General features: G+C 54.8%; 11 protein-coding genes across 11 annotated transcripts; 4 read left to right on the plus strand and 7 right to left on the minus strand.

The window, feature by feature from the left end:
* Nucleotides 1-27: 27 nt before the first annotated feature.
* Nucleotides 28-1,349, plus strand: BU26DRAFT_545128 (phosphatidylethanolamine N-methyltransferase). Its single transcript, XM_033831774.1, has 5 exons — nucleotides 28-170; nucleotides 242-281; nucleotides 339-355; nucleotides 428-533; nucleotides 636-1,349. The coding sequence occupies exons 1-5, from the start codon at nucleotides 131-133 to the stop codon at nucleotides 1,036-1,038; spliced, it is 606 nt and encodes a 201-aa protein (XP_033690536.1). The 5' UTR covers nucleotides 28-130; the 3' UTR covers nucleotides 1,039-1,349.
* Nucleotides 1,280-3,547, minus strand: BU26DRAFT_512504 (beta-tubulin). The gene is made up of 7 exons (XM_033827394.1): nucleotides 3,445-3,547; nucleotides 3,305-3,328; nucleotides 3,229-3,254; nucleotides 3,125-3,166; nucleotides 3,006-3,060; nucleotides 2,496-2,951; nucleotides 1,280-2,448 (listed from the first exon to the last, which is right to left on the minus strand). The coding sequence occupies exons 1-7, from the start codon at nucleotides 3,454-3,456 to the stop codon at nucleotides 1,720-1,722; spliced, it is 1,344 nt and encodes a 447-aa protein (XP_033690537.1). The 5' UTR covers nucleotides 3,457-3,547; the 3' UTR covers nucleotides 1,280-1,719.
* Nucleotides 3,548-3,755: 208 nt separating this feature from the next.
* On the minus strand, nucleotides 3,756-5,353 carry BU26DRAFT_512506 (alkaline phytoceramidase). Its single transcript, XM_033827395.1, has 4 exons — nucleotides 4,961-5,353; nucleotides 4,728-4,914; nucleotides 4,170-4,674; nucleotides 3,756-4,119 (listed from the first exon to the last, which is right to left on the minus strand). The coding sequence occupies exons 1-4, from the start codon at nucleotides 5,060-5,062 to the stop codon at nucleotides 3,909-3,911; spliced, it is 1,005 nt and encodes a 334-aa protein (XP_033690538.1). The 5' UTR covers nucleotides 5,063-5,353; the 3' UTR covers nucleotides 3,756-3,908.
* Nucleotides 5,354-5,489: 136 nt separating this feature from the next.
* BU26DRAFT_471137 (Prefoldin) lies at nucleotides 5,490-6,227 on the plus strand (the record flags this gene model as incomplete). Its single annotated transcript, XM_033825372.1, has 3 exons — nucleotides 5,490-5,519; nucleotides 5,575-5,741; nucleotides 5,797-6,227. The coding sequence occupies 3 exons, from the start codon at nucleotides 5,490-5,492 to the stop codon at nucleotides 5,960-5,962; spliced, it is 363 nt and encodes a 120-aa protein (XP_033690539.1). The 3' UTR covers nucleotides 5,963-6,227.
* A 742-nt stretch (nucleotides 6,228-6,969) lies between these two features.
* Nucleotides 6,970-7,508, minus strand: BU26DRAFT_1635 (uncharacterized protein). The gene has a single exon (XM_033820177.1). The coding sequence runs from the start codon at nucleotides 7,354-7,356 to the stop codon at nucleotides 7,066-7,068; it is 291 nt and encodes a 96-aa protein (XP_033690540.1). The 5' UTR covers nucleotides 7,357-7,508; the 3' UTR covers nucleotides 6,970-7,065.
* BU26DRAFT_1643 (uncharacterized protein) lies at nucleotides 7,509-9,624 on the plus strand. Its single transcript, XM_033820186.1, has 2 exons — nucleotides 7,509-8,979; nucleotides 9,031-9,624. The coding sequence occupies exons 1-2, from the start codon at nucleotides 7,660-7,662 to the stop codon at nucleotides 9,265-9,267; spliced, it is 1,557 nt and encodes a 518-aa protein (XP_033690541.1). The 5' UTR covers nucleotides 7,509-7,659; the 3' UTR covers nucleotides 9,268-9,624.
* A 283-nt stretch (nucleotides 9,625-9,907) lies between these two features.
* BU26DRAFT_498358 (uncharacterized protein) lies at nucleotides 9,908-11,560 on the plus strand (the record flags this gene model as incomplete). Its single annotated transcript, XM_033826334.1, has 3 exons — nucleotides 9,908-10,021; nucleotides 10,070-10,754; nucleotides 10,806-11,560. The coding sequence occupies 3 exons, from the start codon at nucleotides 9,908-9,910 to the stop codon at nucleotides 11,558-11,560; spliced, it is 1,554 nt and encodes a 517-aa protein (XP_033690542.1).
* A 731-nt stretch (nucleotides 11,561-12,291) lies between these two features.
* On the minus strand, nucleotides 12,292-14,440 carry BU26DRAFT_412485 (MFS general substrate transporter; the record flags this gene model as incomplete). The annotated part of the gene is made up of 3 exons (XM_033822971.1): nucleotides 12,292-12,764; nucleotides 12,848-13,038; nucleotides 13,254-14,440. The coding sequence occupies 3 exons, from the start codon at nucleotides 14,438-14,440 to the stop codon at nucleotides 12,292-12,294; spliced, it is 1,851 nt and encodes a 616-aa protein (XP_033690543.1).
* An 83-nt stretch (nucleotides 14,441-14,523) lies between these two features.
* BU26DRAFT_1734 (uncharacterized protein) lies at nucleotides 14,524-15,233 on the minus strand. Its single transcript, XM_033820303.1, has one exon. It carries the CDS (start codon nucleotides 15,079-15,081, stop codon nucleotides 14,608-14,610), a length of 474 nt encoding a protein of 157 aa, XP_033690544.1. The 5' UTR covers nucleotides 15,082-15,233; the 3' UTR covers nucleotides 14,524-14,607.
* A 498-nt stretch (nucleotides 15,234-15,731) lies between these two features.
* On the minus strand, nucleotides 15,732-16,102 carry BU26DRAFT_512510 (uncharacterized protein). The gene has a single exon (XM_033827396.1). The coding sequence runs from the start codon at nucleotides 16,011-16,013 to the stop codon at nucleotides 15,819-15,821; it is 195 nt and encodes a 64-aa protein (XP_033690545.1). The 5' UTR covers nucleotides 16,014-16,102; the 3' UTR covers nucleotides 15,732-15,818.
* Nucleotides 16,103-17,392: 1,290 nt separating this feature from the next.
* BU26DRAFT_1744 (uncharacterized protein) lies at nucleotides 17,393-18,215 on the minus strand. The gene has a single exon (XM_033820312.1). It carries the CDS (start codon nucleotides 18,126-18,128, stop codon nucleotides 17,679-17,681), a length of 450 nt encoding a protein of 149 aa, XP_033690546.1. The 5' UTR covers nucleotides 18,129-18,215; the 3' UTR covers nucleotides 17,393-17,678.
* Between the last annotated feature and the right edge of the window lie 294 nt (nucleotides 18,216-18,509).

Raw genomic sequence — 18,509 nt, forward strand, 5'->3', positions numbered from 1 at the left:
GCGACTGCCGAAAACACCAAGCTTCCCCACGTTGGTGCATCTTCGACTTCGAACCGCTCTTCCTCCAGTCCTTCTTCGCACCTGTGCTTCCGTATTACGTTTCTCAGGTCTTGTGGATTGATTCGGCATCATGAGTAACCTTGTGGATTTCAGCCAGTCCAGTTTCTGGAGTAAGTTTCCGTCTGCCTTTGTGGAGCTTGAGCTTTGGGGGAGCGCAGATGGAATTGACATTGAAGGACAGTTTCTGCAGCGTCAATCGTGTTCAATCCGACATTCTGGAAGTATGTTCGCATCATTCTTCTTTTTTTGAGGCCATCGTAGCTAATACTTGGTTCTAGCATCGCAGCGCGGCAAGGTACGAAGCCCCACATCTGGTGTTTGCGCCGAGGAATCAGAGAGTAAGGCTGATGAATATGCGGCGGGATAGAATACCACAACAAAGTCATAACGAAGCTCTTCGGCGGAAACTCGCGCCTAGGCTGCTATGCGCTCGCCGTCACCATCTTCTCGCTCGGCATATTTAGAGACTACCTGTACGTCCGTCTTCTGCTTCCCCACCACTACCCTACCCACTAGTTTCCTACCCCCCCATCAACCCATCACGATAGTCTGCTAACTAGCTATACGCCTCACAGCTACTCCGAAGCCCTTGCCGCCCAACCCACGCACCCAACCCTCCTCTCCCCCGCCATCCACCTCTCCGCGATCCCGCTCTTCCTCAGCGGCAACATCCTCGTCCTAAGCTCCATGTACGCGCTCGGCGTCACAGGAACCTACCTAGGCGACTACTTCGGCATCCTGATGGACGCGCCAGTCACCAGCTTCCCCTTCAACGTGACCGACGCACCCATGTACCACGGTTCGGTCATGTCCTTCCTCGCGACCGCAATCTGGAAGGGAAAGCCCGCCGGCATCGTACTGACGGGGCTGGTCGCGGTCATGTATACGATTGCGAGACAGTACGAGGATCCGTTTACGACTATGATCTATCAGAAGAGGGATGAGGAGAGGAAGAAGGGCGGAAAGAAGGCGCAGTAGACAAGCGGCTCGGCGATGGAGACGAGAATGGGGTCTGGTTGGCCCGCGGAGAGGAACATTAAAGGCGGCGCAACTCCTACGACGGTTGAGCAAAGTAGGATAACGGGACAGCACTCTTTGAGTTCGTTCCGGATGGGCCAAGGTGCCTTTGATTCAACATATCAGTCATGCACAGCGACGGAGTTCATGGGTTGCGGGTATTCAACTGCCTCCGCACACAAGCCTTGCTACGGGCGCAAAAGTTATTCGCTTCGCATCTCTTTCTCTCATCGTCTACTATAGGTAGATAGATATTACAGGCTTTATTGCACATTTGACGTGACATTGCCAGCCCAGAGCGACAGAGCCCGAGTGATACGGAGTCCAATCAAAGACCAAGGGAGGCATATTAATGACGGCAAACATGTATTGATTAGGCAATCTTTTCCATTAACAAGAGTCTCGCTCTACACTCCAAGACATCTCTCAAGTTGCATCCTGCACAACCGATCCATCGCAGGAAACAACATCTGTCGCTCCCACCCAGTATCGACTGTTCGAACGCAACCAAGAACACTTAAAGCACGAATCGTAACAGCGTCATTGACCAAGGTTCGACCGCTTCACAAAGCTAGACCCGGTGTTCTGTCACCGTGTTAGCTATGGCGCAAAGCAGCCGGGAGTCTCCCATGGGTCGGGACACTACTCCTCGCCCTCGACAGGTGCCTCCTCATCATACTCCTCCTCGCCCTCAGAAATTGAGGCCTCTTGGTACTGCTGGTATTCAGACACCAAGTCGTTCATGTTGGACTCGGCCTCGGTGAACTCCATCTCGTCCATACCCTCACCAGTATACCAATGCAGGAAAGCCTTGCGCCTAAACATGGCAGTGAACTGATCACCGACACGCTTGAAGAGCTCCTGGATCGAGGTGGAGTTGCCGACGAAGGTAGAGGACATCTTGAGACCACGCGGGGGGATGGAGCAAAGGGCGGTCTGCACATTGTTGGGGATCCACTCGACGAAGTAGGAAGAGTTCTTGTTCTGGACGTTGCGCATCTGGTCCTCGACCTCCTTCATGGAGACCTTGCCGCGGAAGATGGCAGAGCAGGTGAGGTAGCGACCGTTGCGGAAGTCGGAGGCAGCCATCATGTTCTTGGGATCGAACATCTGCTGCGTCAGCTCAGGGACGGTGACGGCACGGAAGGAGTGCGCGCCACGGCTGGTGAGAGGAGCGAAGCCGACCATGAAGAAGTGCAGACGCGGGAAGGGGACCATGTTGACGGCCAGCTTCCTCAGATCGGAGTTGAGCTGACCAGGGAAGCGCAGGCAGGTGGTGACGCCGGACATAACAGCCGAGACAAGATGGTTCAGGTCACCATAGGAGGGGTTGTTGAGCTTGAGGGTCCTCATGCAGATGTCATAGAGAGCCTACGGAGCTGTCAGCTGGTCACAAGGAAATATATGGTTATACGCACCTCATTGTCAATGCAGAAAGTCTCATCGGAGTTCTCGACCAGCTGGTGGACTGAAAGGGTAGCGTTGTAGGGTTCGACGACGGTGTCGGAGACTTTAGGAGAAGGGACAACGGAGAAGGTGGCCATCATGCGGTCCGGGAACTCCTCACGGATCTTGGAAATCAAGAGCGTACCCATACCAGCACCAGTACCACCACCGAGAGAGTGGGTGATTTGGAAACCCTGCAGGCAGTCACAGCCTTCAGCCTCGCGGCGGACGACGTCGAGGACCTGGTCGACTAATTCTGCACCCTCAGTGTAATGGCCCTTTGCCCAGTTGTTGCCAGCGCCAGACTGGCCGAAGACGAAGTTGTCGGGGCGGAAGAGCTGTCCGAACGGTCCAGCGCGGACAGCATCCATAGTACCGGGCTCCAAGTCGACGAGGACGGCACGGGGGACGAACTTGTTGCCAGAAGCCTGTACAGCATCAGTAAAGTATCCTGTTGGGCGCGTCCGGGCAGAGTCGCGTACCTCATTGAAGTAGACGTTCATGCGCTCGAGCTGGAGGTCTGAGGTGCCATTGTAGCTAGTTCAGGTCAGCGAATTGTGGCTCGCAGGTCTCAACCCGACGCGGGGCGGAGATAACTTACACGCCGGAGCCATCGAGACCATGCTCGCCGGAGATGGTTTGCCTGTTCGCACGTCAGGTCAGTTTTTGTCCCTTGGAGCGGAGCCGTTCGACTAGCGGACGCACCAGAAGGCAGCACCGATTTGGTTACCCTAGGACTCGTCAGAAACAGTCTCAAAGGGTCAAGTAGAGCAAGACTTACGCATTGGCCGGTCTGGAGGTGAACCTATCGCACAGAAAGTCGACGTTAGCAGCTATTCTTCAGGTTGTGTTGTCCCTGAGCGCAACGCGGGGCACAGGGGACGCGCGACAGCAAATTTGCCGGGCGGGGCAAATACGTACAATCTCACGCATGTTGGGTGGTGTCGAGAGGGTAAAGGCGATTACTGGAGCTGAGAATGGGGTTGAGCTGAGTCGAAGCTGGCTGGGTGTGTCGAGAGTGGAGCGAGGACGAGGGAGAGAAGTCAAGCGGTGAGGGTGTTGTGGGTGGCTATTTACCGCGCTTGGGCTGCACGGGCCAGGCGCGCTAGTCCTGTTTACGCGACCCGTGGGCGACTCTGGAGCGGCAGGCACCAGCGTTTTGCACACCGCGACCAATGGCTCCCTCGACAACAGACCGCATTTGGTGCGTGGCGTCCGCACCGGGCACGGAATAAATATCGACAGAGTTCTATCAGACCTTGCTGGGCTATGCGTAAATCTCTGGCACGGAAGCTCTATCTCTATCGCCTGGCAAACCCCTGGGGTATCGCGACGAAAAGCTGGCGCACAACCATCTCCCGCTCGACCGCTGCAGGCAGCATCAATCACAGTCCCTTCTTCGCCGAACCGTTCGCGTGTCCGTTGGCATGGCCATTGGCGTAGCTATTGGCGTGCCGGTTGCGCTTGACCACCACCGGCACCGTAGTCATCCGAGGCCAAACCAACTCGTAGTCCTCCTGCTTGTAATTCAAGCAGTGTCGGAGCCAAATGCCCCACACGATGTAGAAGTACGCCCCAATACCTGTCATCAGATGCCTGACAATCTGTCAGTCCGCGGGCTCTGTTCGGAGAACTGGGTTACTTACCACCAGCCGTGGCCCTCAAGGAAGAATCCCCATGGCATCCCAATCTGCCGTCTCCATCTCCTCAGAGTCGTGCAGTGTACGTTGTCCAGGTGCCAAAGCCAGAAACCGCCGAGGAAAATACCCAAGCCACATGCGATCATCATCCACATCTGTCGTAGGATCTCCCGATCTCTCGAATCCTCCCTCCGTTGCACAGACTTTACTCCTCCGTTTGAGTGTGGGTTGGCTGCTTCTCTCTCCTTCGAACGCAACCTGGGCCGGATGTTGACCTCCATGACATATACGGCCCGGAAGAACACGATAACCGTCAGAAGGGCGTACACAGTCTGATGAAACGTGGGATCCTGGAGATAATGATAGTACAGCGTGATGAAGAGTGCCAGAGACACCAATAATATGGCGAGTATGGTGCGGTATTTCCTGGTTTTGTTGTAGGAAAAGGTGGCATACACCATGAGGCAGGTGGTGTAAATCATCGAAAGTTCGTCGACGAGTTGCATGGGATCTGTCCGCGGTTAGTCAGAGAAGGCAAGATCAAGTCACATCTCCCAGACGCACATTTGAGAGTTGCATGGAAAAGAAAGCTCCCGCTGCCCACAAGCAAGTAGCCGACGTAAGCCACGAGGAAAACTGTGTCGTGTCCGTTGGTTAAGCACATGTGGATGCCCTTAGCGGCGAGATACACGAAAAGAAGGTTAGTGAGCGTGTTCACGATCTCCGCAGAGTATATGGTTAAGTAGTAGTCCTTCTCTAAATTAGCTATATGCAAGAATTGACTTATATAGACGTACCTCTTCGCACCAGTTTAGTGTAGACGTGACGGGCGACCAGCGTCCATCCTGAGCTGGCGGATAGGGAACGGAAGGTAACCACGAGAAGAACCTTGCAGCCATCTTGGTTGTAGAGTGTGACGAAAGAAAGAACATGGAGGGGTGCTATGTGGACGAGACCGCCTGGCACAAGTAGAAAGCGCTAGATCCGGAGTGTTCGAAATGCAAGGTGCTAAGAGAACTATCGATGCACCAGCGCTGTCATGCTTGAGCGGGGCAACCCTCTGTACCTAATCCACGGTTCGAAAATCGAAGATGCGTGAAGAAGTGAAGGAGTGAATGACAGTGAACTGTAGGCGTGGCGGTAGAGAAATTCTTGTTCACAGGCCACATGCCCAAACGCCTGCTTCGTCATTTCCAAGGGTTGCCTCGCTCGTTTGGGGACCCTGGCCGTTGCCAAGGCAAGGCAAGGCTAACCGAGAAAGCTAGACTCGTGCACCACAGAGCACACTCACCACTAGACTACCACATACCTCCCACGCGCCCCGTCATGTCAATACCCAACGAAGCTCTGCAGAAGGTACGTGATTCGCCTTGCCCTAGCTACGCAGTACTGACTGAGCATTCCTTTTCAGCTTCTGCAAGAGATAGGCCAGAAGAGGGCCTTTGCTGAGCAGCAGCTCGGCATCGTCAAACAGCAAAAGGCCATCAAAGGTCGAGAGAGCCGGATGCTGCAGCTGACTGCAAATGAAGTCGAATCTCTTCCAAAGGATACCAAAGTCTACGAGGGTGTAGGCAAGGTGTATGCTCTAGCAGTCTCTCGTAGCAAATCTAGTGTCCGTCTAACGCTTGCGCAGGTTCGTTTGCACTCCTATACCGGACGTGCAGAAGAGACTCGCATCAGAACGGGATGCACTCAAAGCCGAGATGAGTAATCTGGACAAGAAAGAGGACTATCTGGAGAAGACGTACGAGAACAGCAAGAATAGCCTTGAGCAAGTGCTTCGTGGTGGAGGGAGCTGAAGAGATGGATATCAAGGACGAGTGAGAGGAAGATTGACCCGAACCCCCGTCGCGGCCACAGGTTGATGACAAGGAACCCGCAACTTGCGGTCTCGTCGGCGCTCTCAGATATCTGGAGGGTTGGCAGCGTCGTGACTCGTTAGCCTCTGGTGTTCGCGCGAGAGAACGCCATGTACAGACGACCTAGACACTCTTTCTCGGGTTTACACAGTGAAAGAGGAAGGAAATGTCTTCTTGGCTATGAGAAATCAGCCCTGATCCCGATTCATGTGTCCTGAAATCCCCAATCTAGGGCTCGCCGTGTAGGCCATCTTGCCTTTGATGTTCTCCGGGCGCAACGACGATTCTGCCCGTGGGCACTTACCGCTTTCAAGAGCATCCGATAGACGCCAGGTCTGATTATTCGTGCAACGGTTGTATTTCTTCTACCAGACATGTGTGGCTTCTAGCAAAGCACTGGAGGCTACTGATAGTTTGCAGACGACAGAACGAAAGCCAAGACGCTCAAGAAGACCAGCATAACAACTACGGACTCCCTTGGCTCCACTGGCCAATTCACAGAAGCCGAAGTAAACGCGAAAGACCGTTTCGAATACGCTTCGAGCAATCAACCTGGCCAACCATGCCCTGGGTCCTGCGGATATAACCATTTTGGCCCCCAGCGGAGCAGGCTTAATATAGCAGTAAAATGCACTCACACATGTTGGCCTACGTGAACGGCCATGGAAGGTGGTGTGTCGGCGCGCTCTCTCTCTCTCTCCATTTTGCCTTACCCCCGGTTCTCCAGCAGTGCAGGAGCCCAAACTGCGGCTGAGGCGCTGAATGCGCGTCTTCACGACAGCTGTGCCGATCCCACCAGCTGTGCCATGCCAAGCCTGGATGCGAGGAGAACTCCGATGTCGCCTGGGCATCGTGAGCTCGGCCGAATGAGAAAGGTCACGGTGTGCTGGGCGGCAGCGCACACGAGCACACTGCTGTCTCGACAGCCGCTCCCGTGCTGACTTCCGCCTTGAAACAGTGTCGCAGCGGCGCGCGCGAGAAGCGGACCGAATCACATGCTCCCTTTCAGATGTCGATGCTGATGGATGAGGCTGGAACGATTATCAACTCGTCTGACTTCGCGCCCCGGCCTCCCCAAACAGGAGATCGCTCGCTCGCGGCGCGGGACGTGTGACAAATTTAGAGTGCCCCTCCTCGAGCCGCTCACGAACAACACTGGGTCGTTCCGAAGCAAAAAGCCAGCAAAAAGCCGGCAAAACAGCAGGCAAACAGGCCCGCTCACCGCTCTCGCGTCCCGCAGTCGAGCAAGGGCTTGTCTCTGCATGCGCGCAGCCATAGCTTCTGTTGCGCAAATGCACCATGCACCATCGGCCGGGTCCACAAGACCAGCACATCCTCAGCCCCAGCAGTTGCCTGATGACAAGCTAAGGTGATTTGGCCCCCAAGCTGGTCGGCTGGCCTCTTTCCTTCAAATCTCTGGTCCCCGCCGTCTTCTCTCTTCTGACATCTTTTCCTGCACTACCTTGCTCGCGCGCTCCGTCAGACTTGCTTTTGCCCGACCGCAGGAGTCACCTTGCTCCACCACCCCACTTTGCGCACCCCGCTCCTACACTCATACCACTACGCCGCGGACACATTTGACTTTCGCCCGAGTCGCCTCTCCAATCCCTTATCGCACCCCTTCGCGCTTAGCAGCCATGCCGCCGCCCGAGTACTGGGACGAGGAGGACGAATGGTACAGCGACCGATACACCAGCGGCGCCCGCCACGTACATCCACCTCGAAGAGCTCGAGATGACGCCTACGGTCGTCGCACCACCGAGTTCCTCGCGCCCGAACACCACACCTACACGACGGGCCTCCACCGCACCCGGTCGCAAGGCCATTCTCCAGCGCCTAACGTGACCATCTACAATACTAGCCGCATGGACAACGAAAGCAGCCCAAATGTGCGCACCGAACAGCGTAGTCCCGCCCCAAGCCCTCGATTGGCCCCACGAGGCCGCACCCGTAGGCTCGCTGATGATTGGGCACTTGAGGATGAACTCGAAGAACTCAAATTACAAGTCGCAAAGCAGCGGTCTCGCTCTCGGTCCGTGCACTACCATCGCGACGACTCTCCTAGCCATGAGTACGAGCGCTGGAAGCTTCAGGACACCGAACGACGACTTAAAGAAACCGAAGACAAGCTGGAGCAGGAGAGGCGCGAGGAGCTGCGCGACGAGCTGATGAAAAAGAGAGCCGAGCTCAAGTATATAAAGGACAGACGAGAGCGTGAGGAAGAGGAGGCGCGGATCAAAGCGCAAGAAGACCGCCTGAGAAAGGACTGGGAGTTAAAGCTCAAGAAGGAGGAGATGAAGAGAATTGAGGATCAGAGGGAGGCTGAGGATGACAAGAAGCGAATCATCCTAGAGGAACAGGCAAAGCTGGACCGACGCGCGAAGGAAAAAGAAGACGAGCGTAAGCGGATTATTACGGAGAACACGCTGAAGATGGAGAGGGAAGAGCGGGAGCGCAAAGAGGCACGTCAACGAGCCGTGGACGCGTTCACTCGCGAGCAGGCCGAGAAAGAGAAAAAAGCAAAGGAAGAACGTGATCGCATTGTCATGGAGTATGAGCGCAGGAAAGTGGAAGATGAGGTGAAAGCAAAGAAGCAGCGCGAGGAGCTCATCATGCAACTCAAGATCGAAGAGGAGGAGCGAAAGCGAAAGGAGCAGGAGGAGTGGGACCGTTTCCTCATGAAGCAGAAGAAGAAGGAAGAAGAGGAGAAGACTGCAAAGACGAAGAAGGAAAAGGAACTAGAAGAGGAAATGCGCAAGAGGCTCGCTCATTTCGGCTTTCAGGACAACCAGATCCAAGCCATGATCAAGCCGGAGGATGCCGCGAAACTCCAGCAGGGCATGGCACCGAGTAACCCATTGCGCTTGACGCACCAACCGACATATGTCAAAGTGCACAAGGAGCATCTGTCTGTTGAGACCCTGCTATACTACGATATTCCGTACGAGATCGATAGGGTAAGTGCTCGTTAAACGAATCCTTCAGGCCTTAAGCTAACCACTCCGCAGGCCGATCCTAATTACATCGTTATCCTCCGAGAGATGGAGCCCCGAGAAACCGAGATTCTCTTCGAACACACGCGTCGCCTCCGCACCCGAGGCTCCTCCCGTCTCCTCATCGAAGAGCGCCACGACCACGGAAAGCCCGAATACGCTTGGGTGCGTCGGAGGAAGCCCTCGCGATCCCCGTCCCGCCGCCGAAGCTCACCAAAGAGGGTTGTTGGTATCAAGGAGATGTTCTTTTGAATAGGCAACATAGATATCGGGTCCCCATATCATTTGTATACTCTGGCTTGAGCAGGAGTGGCGTCTTGTTTTTTGTTCTTTCTACCAGACAAGAGGTGAGGCAAATTCTAGCCGCATCAGGAATGTTTTCATACCTTCCATACCTCTACTCTGTGGAACATGGCAGAAGGGAGTAACGGGTCTGTCCCTAGATAGACACAGTATGTCCTTTGGAATTTTGAACGTTTCAGCTAGCTACACAGACAACACATTCAAGTAACCAAGCCCGGTCGTACGGCAGCAGAAGTCGCACCTGTTGTGGAGCTGAGCTTCGTTGTCCAGCATCTGCGCATGCAAGTCAGCTTTTGCTCACCGGTCATGTGCCACCAGCATCTCGTTCCATCCTCCTGTACCACTGGCTTGTGAAATCAGATGACGCCACCCAGCTTATGCGCCCGGAACTCGGATAAAGGACAGTGAAGAATGCAGCACGTGCTTGCTTAGTAACGACCGAGCCGCTGGATCGGACCGGCGACTGGGGTAGTCGCTGCCTCGGCATTTGATTGCACAAGGCGGGACGCTTTCCCGTCGCATTCCCTCCATTCTCCCTTGCTTCTTGTATTTGTGCATAGCATGCATTGATTCCCTACATTTTGTAAATATGGCGGACGCTCTTTGTGGGCCTTCGAACGCCCTCCAGAATTTCCAGAAGCATACGGCCGTCGACCGGACTCTGCAGCAGGACCGTTTGACCCGCCGTCATTCGCCTTCACAAGTCAGTATCCACCATGGGACATGCTGCACGGCTCTGACTTGGATATAGGGCTTCAGATCCTCCCCCGGGCCGACTGCAGGCGCTCTAGACCCCGAGTTCGAAGCCTTCCAAGCCGGACATGTAGGGCCGCCTCAGTCTGACTTCCACCACCTTCCTCCTCACCTCGCTCGTCCTCCACCTCCGCCACAGTTCGCGCAAGCGCCCCAAGGCCCGGACTGGGCCTCGGATTTTCAGCGCTTGCACATCTCTCCCACGCATACCCCGCCAATACCGCAACATGGTGCGCCAGTCGCAACTGCGGCATCAGCATGGCACCAGGACTTCGCGAGACAACAGGCACCCGCGATGCAAACACCGACGTACCAACAGAATACCTTTGGAGGCATGTCGGGGTATGGCATAAGCGGATACGCTGGCTCAACTTTCCAACGACCGGACTTTGGTGTCATGAATGGCAATCCGGCGTCAGAGGTGGCACAAGGGAAACAGCGAGCGCTGGAAGCAGTGCCGCAATTCGATGAAGCGGCCTTCGAACAGGCTTTTGCGCAGGCTCACCAGGATATGCTCGAGGAGACAGCCGGCCAACAGGGGAAGCTGGAAGTTGAGCGGGGTATGGGGGACGATATGGAGAGACTACGGCGTGCACAGCAAGAGATGCAAGCTAGAGCGCAGACAGAGCAAGCCGCCGAGATGGATGGTCCTGAGCTGCTGCGCATACGAGAACAGCGACCAGGTGAGCTTGACTTTCCGGTATTTAACGGCGGTGCTGATTAGCCATCTTCAGCGGTTTACGCCGCCCTCAAGATACGAAGCGCAATCGATCTAGGGCAATCTGTGGACACATCACCGTTTTTCACCTTTTTGGAGAACATGGAGCCCACAGGGAAACTGGTTGAGGATGCCAGCGAAGCAAAATGGGTCGTTGACGCGCTGCAGAGGATAGTTGACCGCGGGGCTCCGCAAGAGATTAAGACACGAGCCGAAAGGCTGATTACTGAGATTAATGAGAGGCTCATGTCGACGTATCCGCTCCTTGCGTCTGGAGTACCCATAAGTCGAAAGAACATTTGGGAAGAGCTGGAGGCCGCGGGCTACACGAGGAGCCCAGCCTCAGAACTGCTTGAGCAGCAACCCGAGCAGAAGAGGGACGAGTCGCAACTAAAGAACGATGACGACGAGATGGCAGAGACAGCCGGCCGGTTACTAGAAAGAGTCGCCGATAACACGAGCGAGAAGTTCCAAAACAGCCAGTTCCTCGAGCTCATGCGGCGCCTACGCGACCGCGAAGTCCGTGTCGAGGGCGACAAGATGGTCGAAGTCAGTGCTTCTTCCCTTTTACAGCAAGCATCAGCATCGGCTATACCTGAAGTCGATCCTCACATTCTCGACCACGCTGCCACAGACTTTGGCATGCCGGTCTTCTCAGAAGAAGGGGACCAGGAGTACGATTTATCACGCCACTCTACCAGCGAGCCTGTTACTGATGAGATTTCAGATCAATTTAGCTACTACAATGTCCGCGCCAGCTATCATAGATGAGGGGGAGAAGATTCCTATCTACGAGCAGGATTTCGACCTTGGGAGGGAAGGAGTGCATGGCCTAACGAGGAATGGGCTGCATCCGCCGGTCGAGGGTTATATTCATTACCACTGAGGTGACGGACCGCGTCTACTCAGCTGATATAATGCCCATACTCGATTCGTCTATTCAGCCTTGTGCTGGAGACGACAGCGACCTCTCACGCCCATATTTGCAGACTGCTGCTGTCCCAGTCGCCTGATACACGTCTACGAAGCCCAGTGGGATGGAGAAGTCAACTCACTAACGCTCAACGCCGAGCCAAGCCAAGTCGCAGAGAGATCAGGAGCAGTAGTATGCCGGCGGCCTTGTGACACTTTTCCCTGTATATAGTAGAGTATCTTGGGTAGATGTAACTACATCCATGTAGCGTCATTCAATGAGGCTTCTGGCCAACTTTTGGGTATAATTATTCAAGAGTACCGCTTGATGAAGATCTTCATTATCGTTGATTGTAGCTCTGTACCCCCTGCAAGAGCGGCTATTGGCTTGGGCAGGGTGTAAGCCAGTTCCCTTCATACTTTACTTCGATTAGGCTTTCAATCTACAACATTTTCTATTTCTGGTCGGGCGCGAAGGAGCATGTGCGAGATGGACTGAAGGCAATACTTCAAATACTTCAGCCGAAGAAAGATTTTTTCTATACAAAATCAGAATACCTGACGATCTAATCCAAAAACAAAACCGTATTCTACGCGCCCCCAGCATGCACCAGCTTCTTCCCCTTAACGCTCCTCATCTCCATCCCGAGACTGACACAGAACGCCAAGCCCGCCGTCGCAATCGCCAGTATAAACGCACTCACAATCGCCTTGGTATACGCCTCCAGCGTGCCCTGCAGCAGCGCCGGCGGCACAACCTGGCGCACATACGTGGCCCCCGCATTGATCACTATGCGCGGATCCAGGCCCGGCGCGTATTTGGGGATCTCGCGCGCGAGGCTGTTGACGAAGATGTTCTGCGCGATGCTGATGGCGATGGCGCCGCCGAGCGAGTTGAAGAACATGACCATGGCGTTGGCGGTGGGCATGTCGCGCGTGGAGGTGACGACCTGCACGGCGATGAAGGGGATTTGCACAGAGGCGCCGGCGCCGATGCCGGCCAGGATTTGGTAGCCGATCCATGAGGCGGCCGGGGAGGAGATTTTGAGGGTGTACAGCATCCCTACGGACAAGATTATTAGCATGGTGAATTAGAAAAGGGGTTGTTGATTGATGTTGCTAAAGGGGAAGAAAAGGGGGATTTACCTGCGCCGATTGTAAAGACGGCGCTCCCGAACCACATAAAGGGTGTATAGTAGCCGAGGATGGTGATTAGGCCGCCGATGACGATGGAGGAGCATGTTATGCTGACTAGATAGGCGATGGTGCGGATGCCGGATTCTTCGGCTGTGGTGCCCTTGGAGGCTTGGAAGTAAAACGGGAGGTAGAAGATGTGGCTGCGGCGGGGGTTAGCGTTGGGCTTTTGGTGGCTTATGGATGGTATTTAGGGAGGAAGAGGGTATGGAGAGGGAGGGGACAGAGGGATGGAAAGATATAGGATAGGTTGGTAAGGAATAAGGGGATAACAAGATAGAAAGATACTAGGAATAGAGAGAGATAGAGGAGTAACAGGATGGCAGGGTACAAGAAGAGAAGAAAGAGATATACTTACGTATACAACCCCATAGACAGCAGCGCCGAGAACACGCAGCTAACCAACACAGTTTGTTGCTTAAACACCCTGACCGGAATCGTCGCCCTATCCTTCTGCCTCATCTGAATCGCAATGAACACACTAATAATGAGCCCAAAGCCCAGCAAAGTCCCCCAAACCTTCGAATTCCCCCAGGGATACGTCTGGCCACCCCATTGCAGCGCGAGCAACAAACACACAATGGCGCAGATCAAGAAGACCGCGCCCAGCAAATCGATTTCCTTGATGCGCGATCGGAAGGGGGTGTGGCTATACTGGCGCTCCGGGTTCGAGAAGAAGAAGCCGACGACGAAGAGTGAGACGGCGCCGAAGGGCAGGTTGATCCAGAAGCACCAGCGCCAGGAGACGCGGTCGGTCAAGGCGCCGCCGAGGATGGGACCAACGACGCTGGCAATACCGAACATGCTGGATAGCGCGGCGATGTAGATAGGTCGTTTGCGCAGCGGGACAGAGTACCCTATAATCGTCATGCCTCCTGAGAAAAGGGCGGCAGCGCCAGCTCCCGCAACTGCTCTTCCAATGATGAACATGGGTGAATTCCTGGCAGCGGCGCAAATAATCGATCCGATTTCGAAAAGGAGAAGCGCGAAGAGGTACGTGTACTTGACGTCGAAATATGTATACACTTTCCCGAACGAGGGCTGAAGGGAGCAGGTCGTTAGGAGGTAGGACGATCCGTACCAACCGACATCTTCGAGACTGTTGAAGACGGTTGTTATTTTGGGGATTGCGGTGGCGATTATGGTGTTGTCGAGGGCGATGACGAAAGTTGTGAGGCAGAGACCGAGGGAGAGGATGCCGAGTTTGAGACCGGAAAGATAGTTGGATTCATCTTCGGCTTCTTCGTCTTCCCCTGTAGCAGCGTCGGCTTTATGGCTTGACTTTGAAGTCGGGCGACCGTTTTGTTCCGTCTCTTGTACGTTGCCTTCATAGTTTACTTCCCGACTCTGTTCATCCTGGCTCGCTCTTCTCTCGCTTTCCAGATCCTTCTCTTTGCCTACTACCTCCCCATTCGTATGAGTATTGTTTGCGAAACCCTCATCTTCCCTTGTTTGCTTCTCATTCCAAGTCTGTACCGTGCGCTGTTTGTCCTTTTCGTAGTCGGTAGCACGACCATTGACGTTTGTGGTGTCCGGGTCCTGCATCAAGGAACCGCTTAATAAACGCGGGTCTAGCCAACCGTAACGCGGCTGATGGAACTTGCCGAAACTCGGGGCGCACAGGCGGGCCGCAGGAAGGAGATTTCCGTGTCGGACGAGGCAAAGCGGCGGCTATGCCTGATATTAGGGTCGCTCTAATTGCTCGAAATGCTTCAAAAACGATACGAAGCAAAAGACTGTCGTTTGCGCGGTGAGATGGAAGAATATGAGGAGAAATGGGAAGGCCGCGCACTCGGCGGCGGAAATGACACCCTTTTCTTCGAGCCCTCCGCGCGCGCAACCTGACCGTCTACTCCTCCTCTCGAACTACGCTCGAAGCGAAGTCCCGGAATTCCCACCTCCCGTCCGAGCCTTTCACGGGCCAGGGTTGCGGCTGCCCAATCAGGAGTTAGTCGAACCATACCTCTGGTGACTACCCTTGTCCCGTCGCTTCGAGCAATTCTCGATGATTGCATCGATTTCCCATTGTCTCTCACGGAGAATTTGCTTTTCGGTGGGCAAACCACGAGCCCACGTTTCAGATCCGAGGCGTAAAAGGGCCCGTGACGAGAATACTCTGGGATGCTGGAGGAGAGATGGTTTGGAGTGGCTTTTGCGGGGAGAGGGAGGAGAGCTCGGTTAGACATACTGCGAGATGGACCCTTGTCCAGAGGCGGCGGTGGGAGGCGATCTTCACGACAGAAACGCGAAAGCGAACACGTGCCTCGGCACTTAAGCGCATAACAGCACGAGTAGTAAACGAAGAGCCTCTTCCACCTCAGCACTACCAGTGTTGCATCGACTAAACAGGCAGTACAACATCGTCAGCTAACGAAACAGAGACCCAACTGAGGTTTGGGAGAACTCGTCATCGCCTGGTTGCCGGAAGCTGAGCCTCGAAAGTGGTCTGAGCGGATGCTACCGTATCCACCGTATAGGAGCACATCACGTGCCGGAAGCCTAGGTAGGGCAACTATAGTTTGCCTATCGGGGAAAGTATCCACCAGGATGGCGTGGACATCCATGCAACGGCCCGCGACGTCCCGTAGACAACATCCGACGTCACTCCATGGTCTAGACGGCATTGCAGGCAACAAGGACGAGTTCCGGCGGAGAGGCAGTGATAACGTGAATTTTGGCCGAAGCATTAATTATATACATGGGGAGGGTAGGATGAGGTTCTGCAGGAGAGAATATAAGATGAAACGTGAGAGAAAAGAAGAGCGGAAGATCGATCGAGCCTAGCTTTTCTTCAACGCCGTCTCCTCTACCGTTGTAAACATACTCCACTCTATCCCACGCCGACGCTAAGACGAGAAATCCCATTTGGAGCTCCATGCCTCTGAGGGTGGGTCACTTGAGCAGAGATTTAGCCAGCTGCAACTCATCCGGCTCGTGAAGTGGTACGTACTTTTTTCGGGCAAGCGCTGCAGGGATACTCGACTTTCACCGTTGTGAGAATGATGCCTTCTTGACCTCGAGCACACTTCTGCTGGATCATCTGACCCTTTGCGCAGAGCTGCTGAAACACCATCTCAGTGTGGCCGCACCGGTGAGAGTAGGCGTGGTAATAACACATTCTGAACAGCCGTGGGCCAAGAGTACGTTGTAGCCGCGAAAAGAACGCTATGGTGGATCGAATAGGTTGGTGATGGTGCTCCACAGATTACGATCGAGTTGAATTGGCTAGGCGGTCGCGCTGGGATCGGACTACAGCGCATCAGCAGGGGCATGATCAGTAAGAGAAATGTCTACCTGAAAGTTCAGATGACTTGATAGCTATCAGCTGGCTTAGCTGGCTTAGCTGGCTTAGCTTTCGCGGGGAGGTGAGTGTTGCTGGCTCGAGGCGAAGACGGTTGACGTATGAATGTCCGTGTGATGAGCGAGACCTCGTGTCTCCGGCTCCTTATATGCTCTGCTTGTCATGGTTCGATAGGTGTGCACTCCCTTTAGGCGACACAGGCGAGCGGTTTGATTCTGGCATAAACAAGCAGTTGCAACCATAGCTCTATCGTGCGTTACTGACACTCGAACCCGCCGGGCATAATTGCTAAAAATGCCAACGGAAGCCAAATTGAATGGTATGACTGGGACTTCTGGGAGCGTTGCACTGGTCTATTTGTCTTCGAGAGGTGTCGTGAGATCTTCCTTGGTGGCGTCAGCCTTGCCAGGGAGAAATGCCTCGCAAACTACAGTACAGAGCGCTTGTTGAGGCGCACAACGCGGTAATGGAGGGATTAAAGTAGCACAACCGCGTGGTGGCTCGGTCGCCTGCATCCCGGGGAAGACGGCTAGCTCTGAAGCGAGGGAATTTCTGGAAGCTACGACTCAAAGTGGTAAACTAAAGCATCTCTGCCTCCACCGTCGGTGCTGTTTGTCTCGATATTGTCTGTTGCCGTTCTTTGCGAGAATGCCATTCATGGAAGTCTCTGCTGCTCAATACCCGGCTAGCCGTCGGAAAGCTGCAGAGCCCTGTGTGAACGCTTGATCGTCTGCGACGTAGTACTCGGTCTGCGGGTTTGAGACATACGACTCGCTTCTGGCAGAAGCATGATTGCTGCTGTTGGAGTAAGCCATGTCGCCAGGAACTGGAGGCTCAATTTACTATACGAGGAGGAATCAATTGGCAAACTAATGCACCTATGGCGTCTGCTTAGTTCGACCTCGAGCATGGGCTCACTGGAATGCTGAAAGGCAATTGCTGTGTTCAAGGGTGGATCTCGAAACCCACCACATTGCAAACCAGATCTGATATCCAGATCGGGAAGGGTCTGGCAGTCAGCATGCGATTGTTCCTCGCCCTGCGCCGTTGCGCAGTCGTGTAACCCTGTTCCTGCACATTATTGTGTGGGGCGTAATAATCCGAAGGCTTGCGGAGGATGGTGTGTTGGAGTTTGCAAGTTCAATGCCGCGCTGGCAGCAATACGGAAATGCCGACCAATCACAGCGGACCTCTCACCGCTGGTTGACGTGACGGGGCCGTCGATGCGAACCGCTGCAAATGCTGCATGTTGGCGCTTATGACGCAGCAGAGCGGTCTGGGTGGAGTCTCCCACCTCAATTGACGTCGAAATCGTGAAGGAGGGCCTATTTTAGCTCGGCCAGGACGACGTGGCCGACCTTCGGCTCCCTTGTATGTGTGTTGTCGTGGAGAGAACTTGCAGATGCTCCACCTCGCAAGGGATTTGGACGTGCAGGACGGTAGACCAGGCCTGTAGTTGATTGATCCAGCATAACCTTGCCGTCAGCCTGCATTTGCTACGCTCCGTACCGTGGGGTCCAGCTGGGGAGCGTGAGGATGTCGCCAAACTACGGCTCCAGCCGGCCGCTGGTGGCTGGACTTGGGAGCGCCGTCTGTGGACTTCGAAGCCTTCTTTCCCGTTTGGAAGAAGCAAAGATGGATTGATGCACCCCGCCGAGCCAATGCAGCGCTGGCAGTTGATATGGGTGCGGCTGGGGACGCAGAGACGCAGCCCTGTAGCTGCATGCGCGCCAGCCTCGAGCGCCCGCGATATCGCTGAGGTGTTGTCCGGCGATCTGGAGAAGACGATATGGCTCCTCTAGGCTCAATGCCAGCTGGCAATGACGCCCCGTCTTGGACCTCGAACGGACAAGCGGCCATGCATGAGACAGGCGTGGTTAGCGGAGCCCTCGACGCTTGACACGTCAACCAACGTATAGCTCGCGTCTGCATATTGTGACGCAGGAGCTCCCACCTCCGGTTCCCACACGTCTGGGCGCAGATTGAGTGGGATAATAGTAGCACCGATTGCCTTCGCGGCCGCCCTGCCAATTCTCCTTTGCTGCTGTCGCTGTCGCTGTCGCTGCTGTCGCGCGCAATTGCCGTATGCGCTCTTCGCTCGTTCCCTCACCACCACGCCGGCTGTGTCGCGAGACGGCGACGACGCCGCCGCCACAGCGGAAACGCGCGCTCAAACGCCAGTCCCCGTGCGAATCCGCGAAACTGAAGGGCCCTGGTTGTGTGTGCCGAGCCAGGCCTCCTCGGCCTAAATAGCTTTCGAACAAGTGCACTGACCGCTCTACACCGCCTGCCAAACGTCACGGCTTTTAATCT

Source organism: Trematosphaeria pertusa (assembly GCF_010094035.1).
Source record: "Trematosphaeria pertusa strain CBS 122368 unplaced genomic scaffold BU26scaffold_1, whole genome shotgun sequence".
Classification (NCBI taxonomy): Eukaryota; Fungi; Ascomycota; class Dothideomycetes; order Pleosporales; family Trematosphaeriaceae; genus Trematosphaeria; species Trematosphaeria pertusa.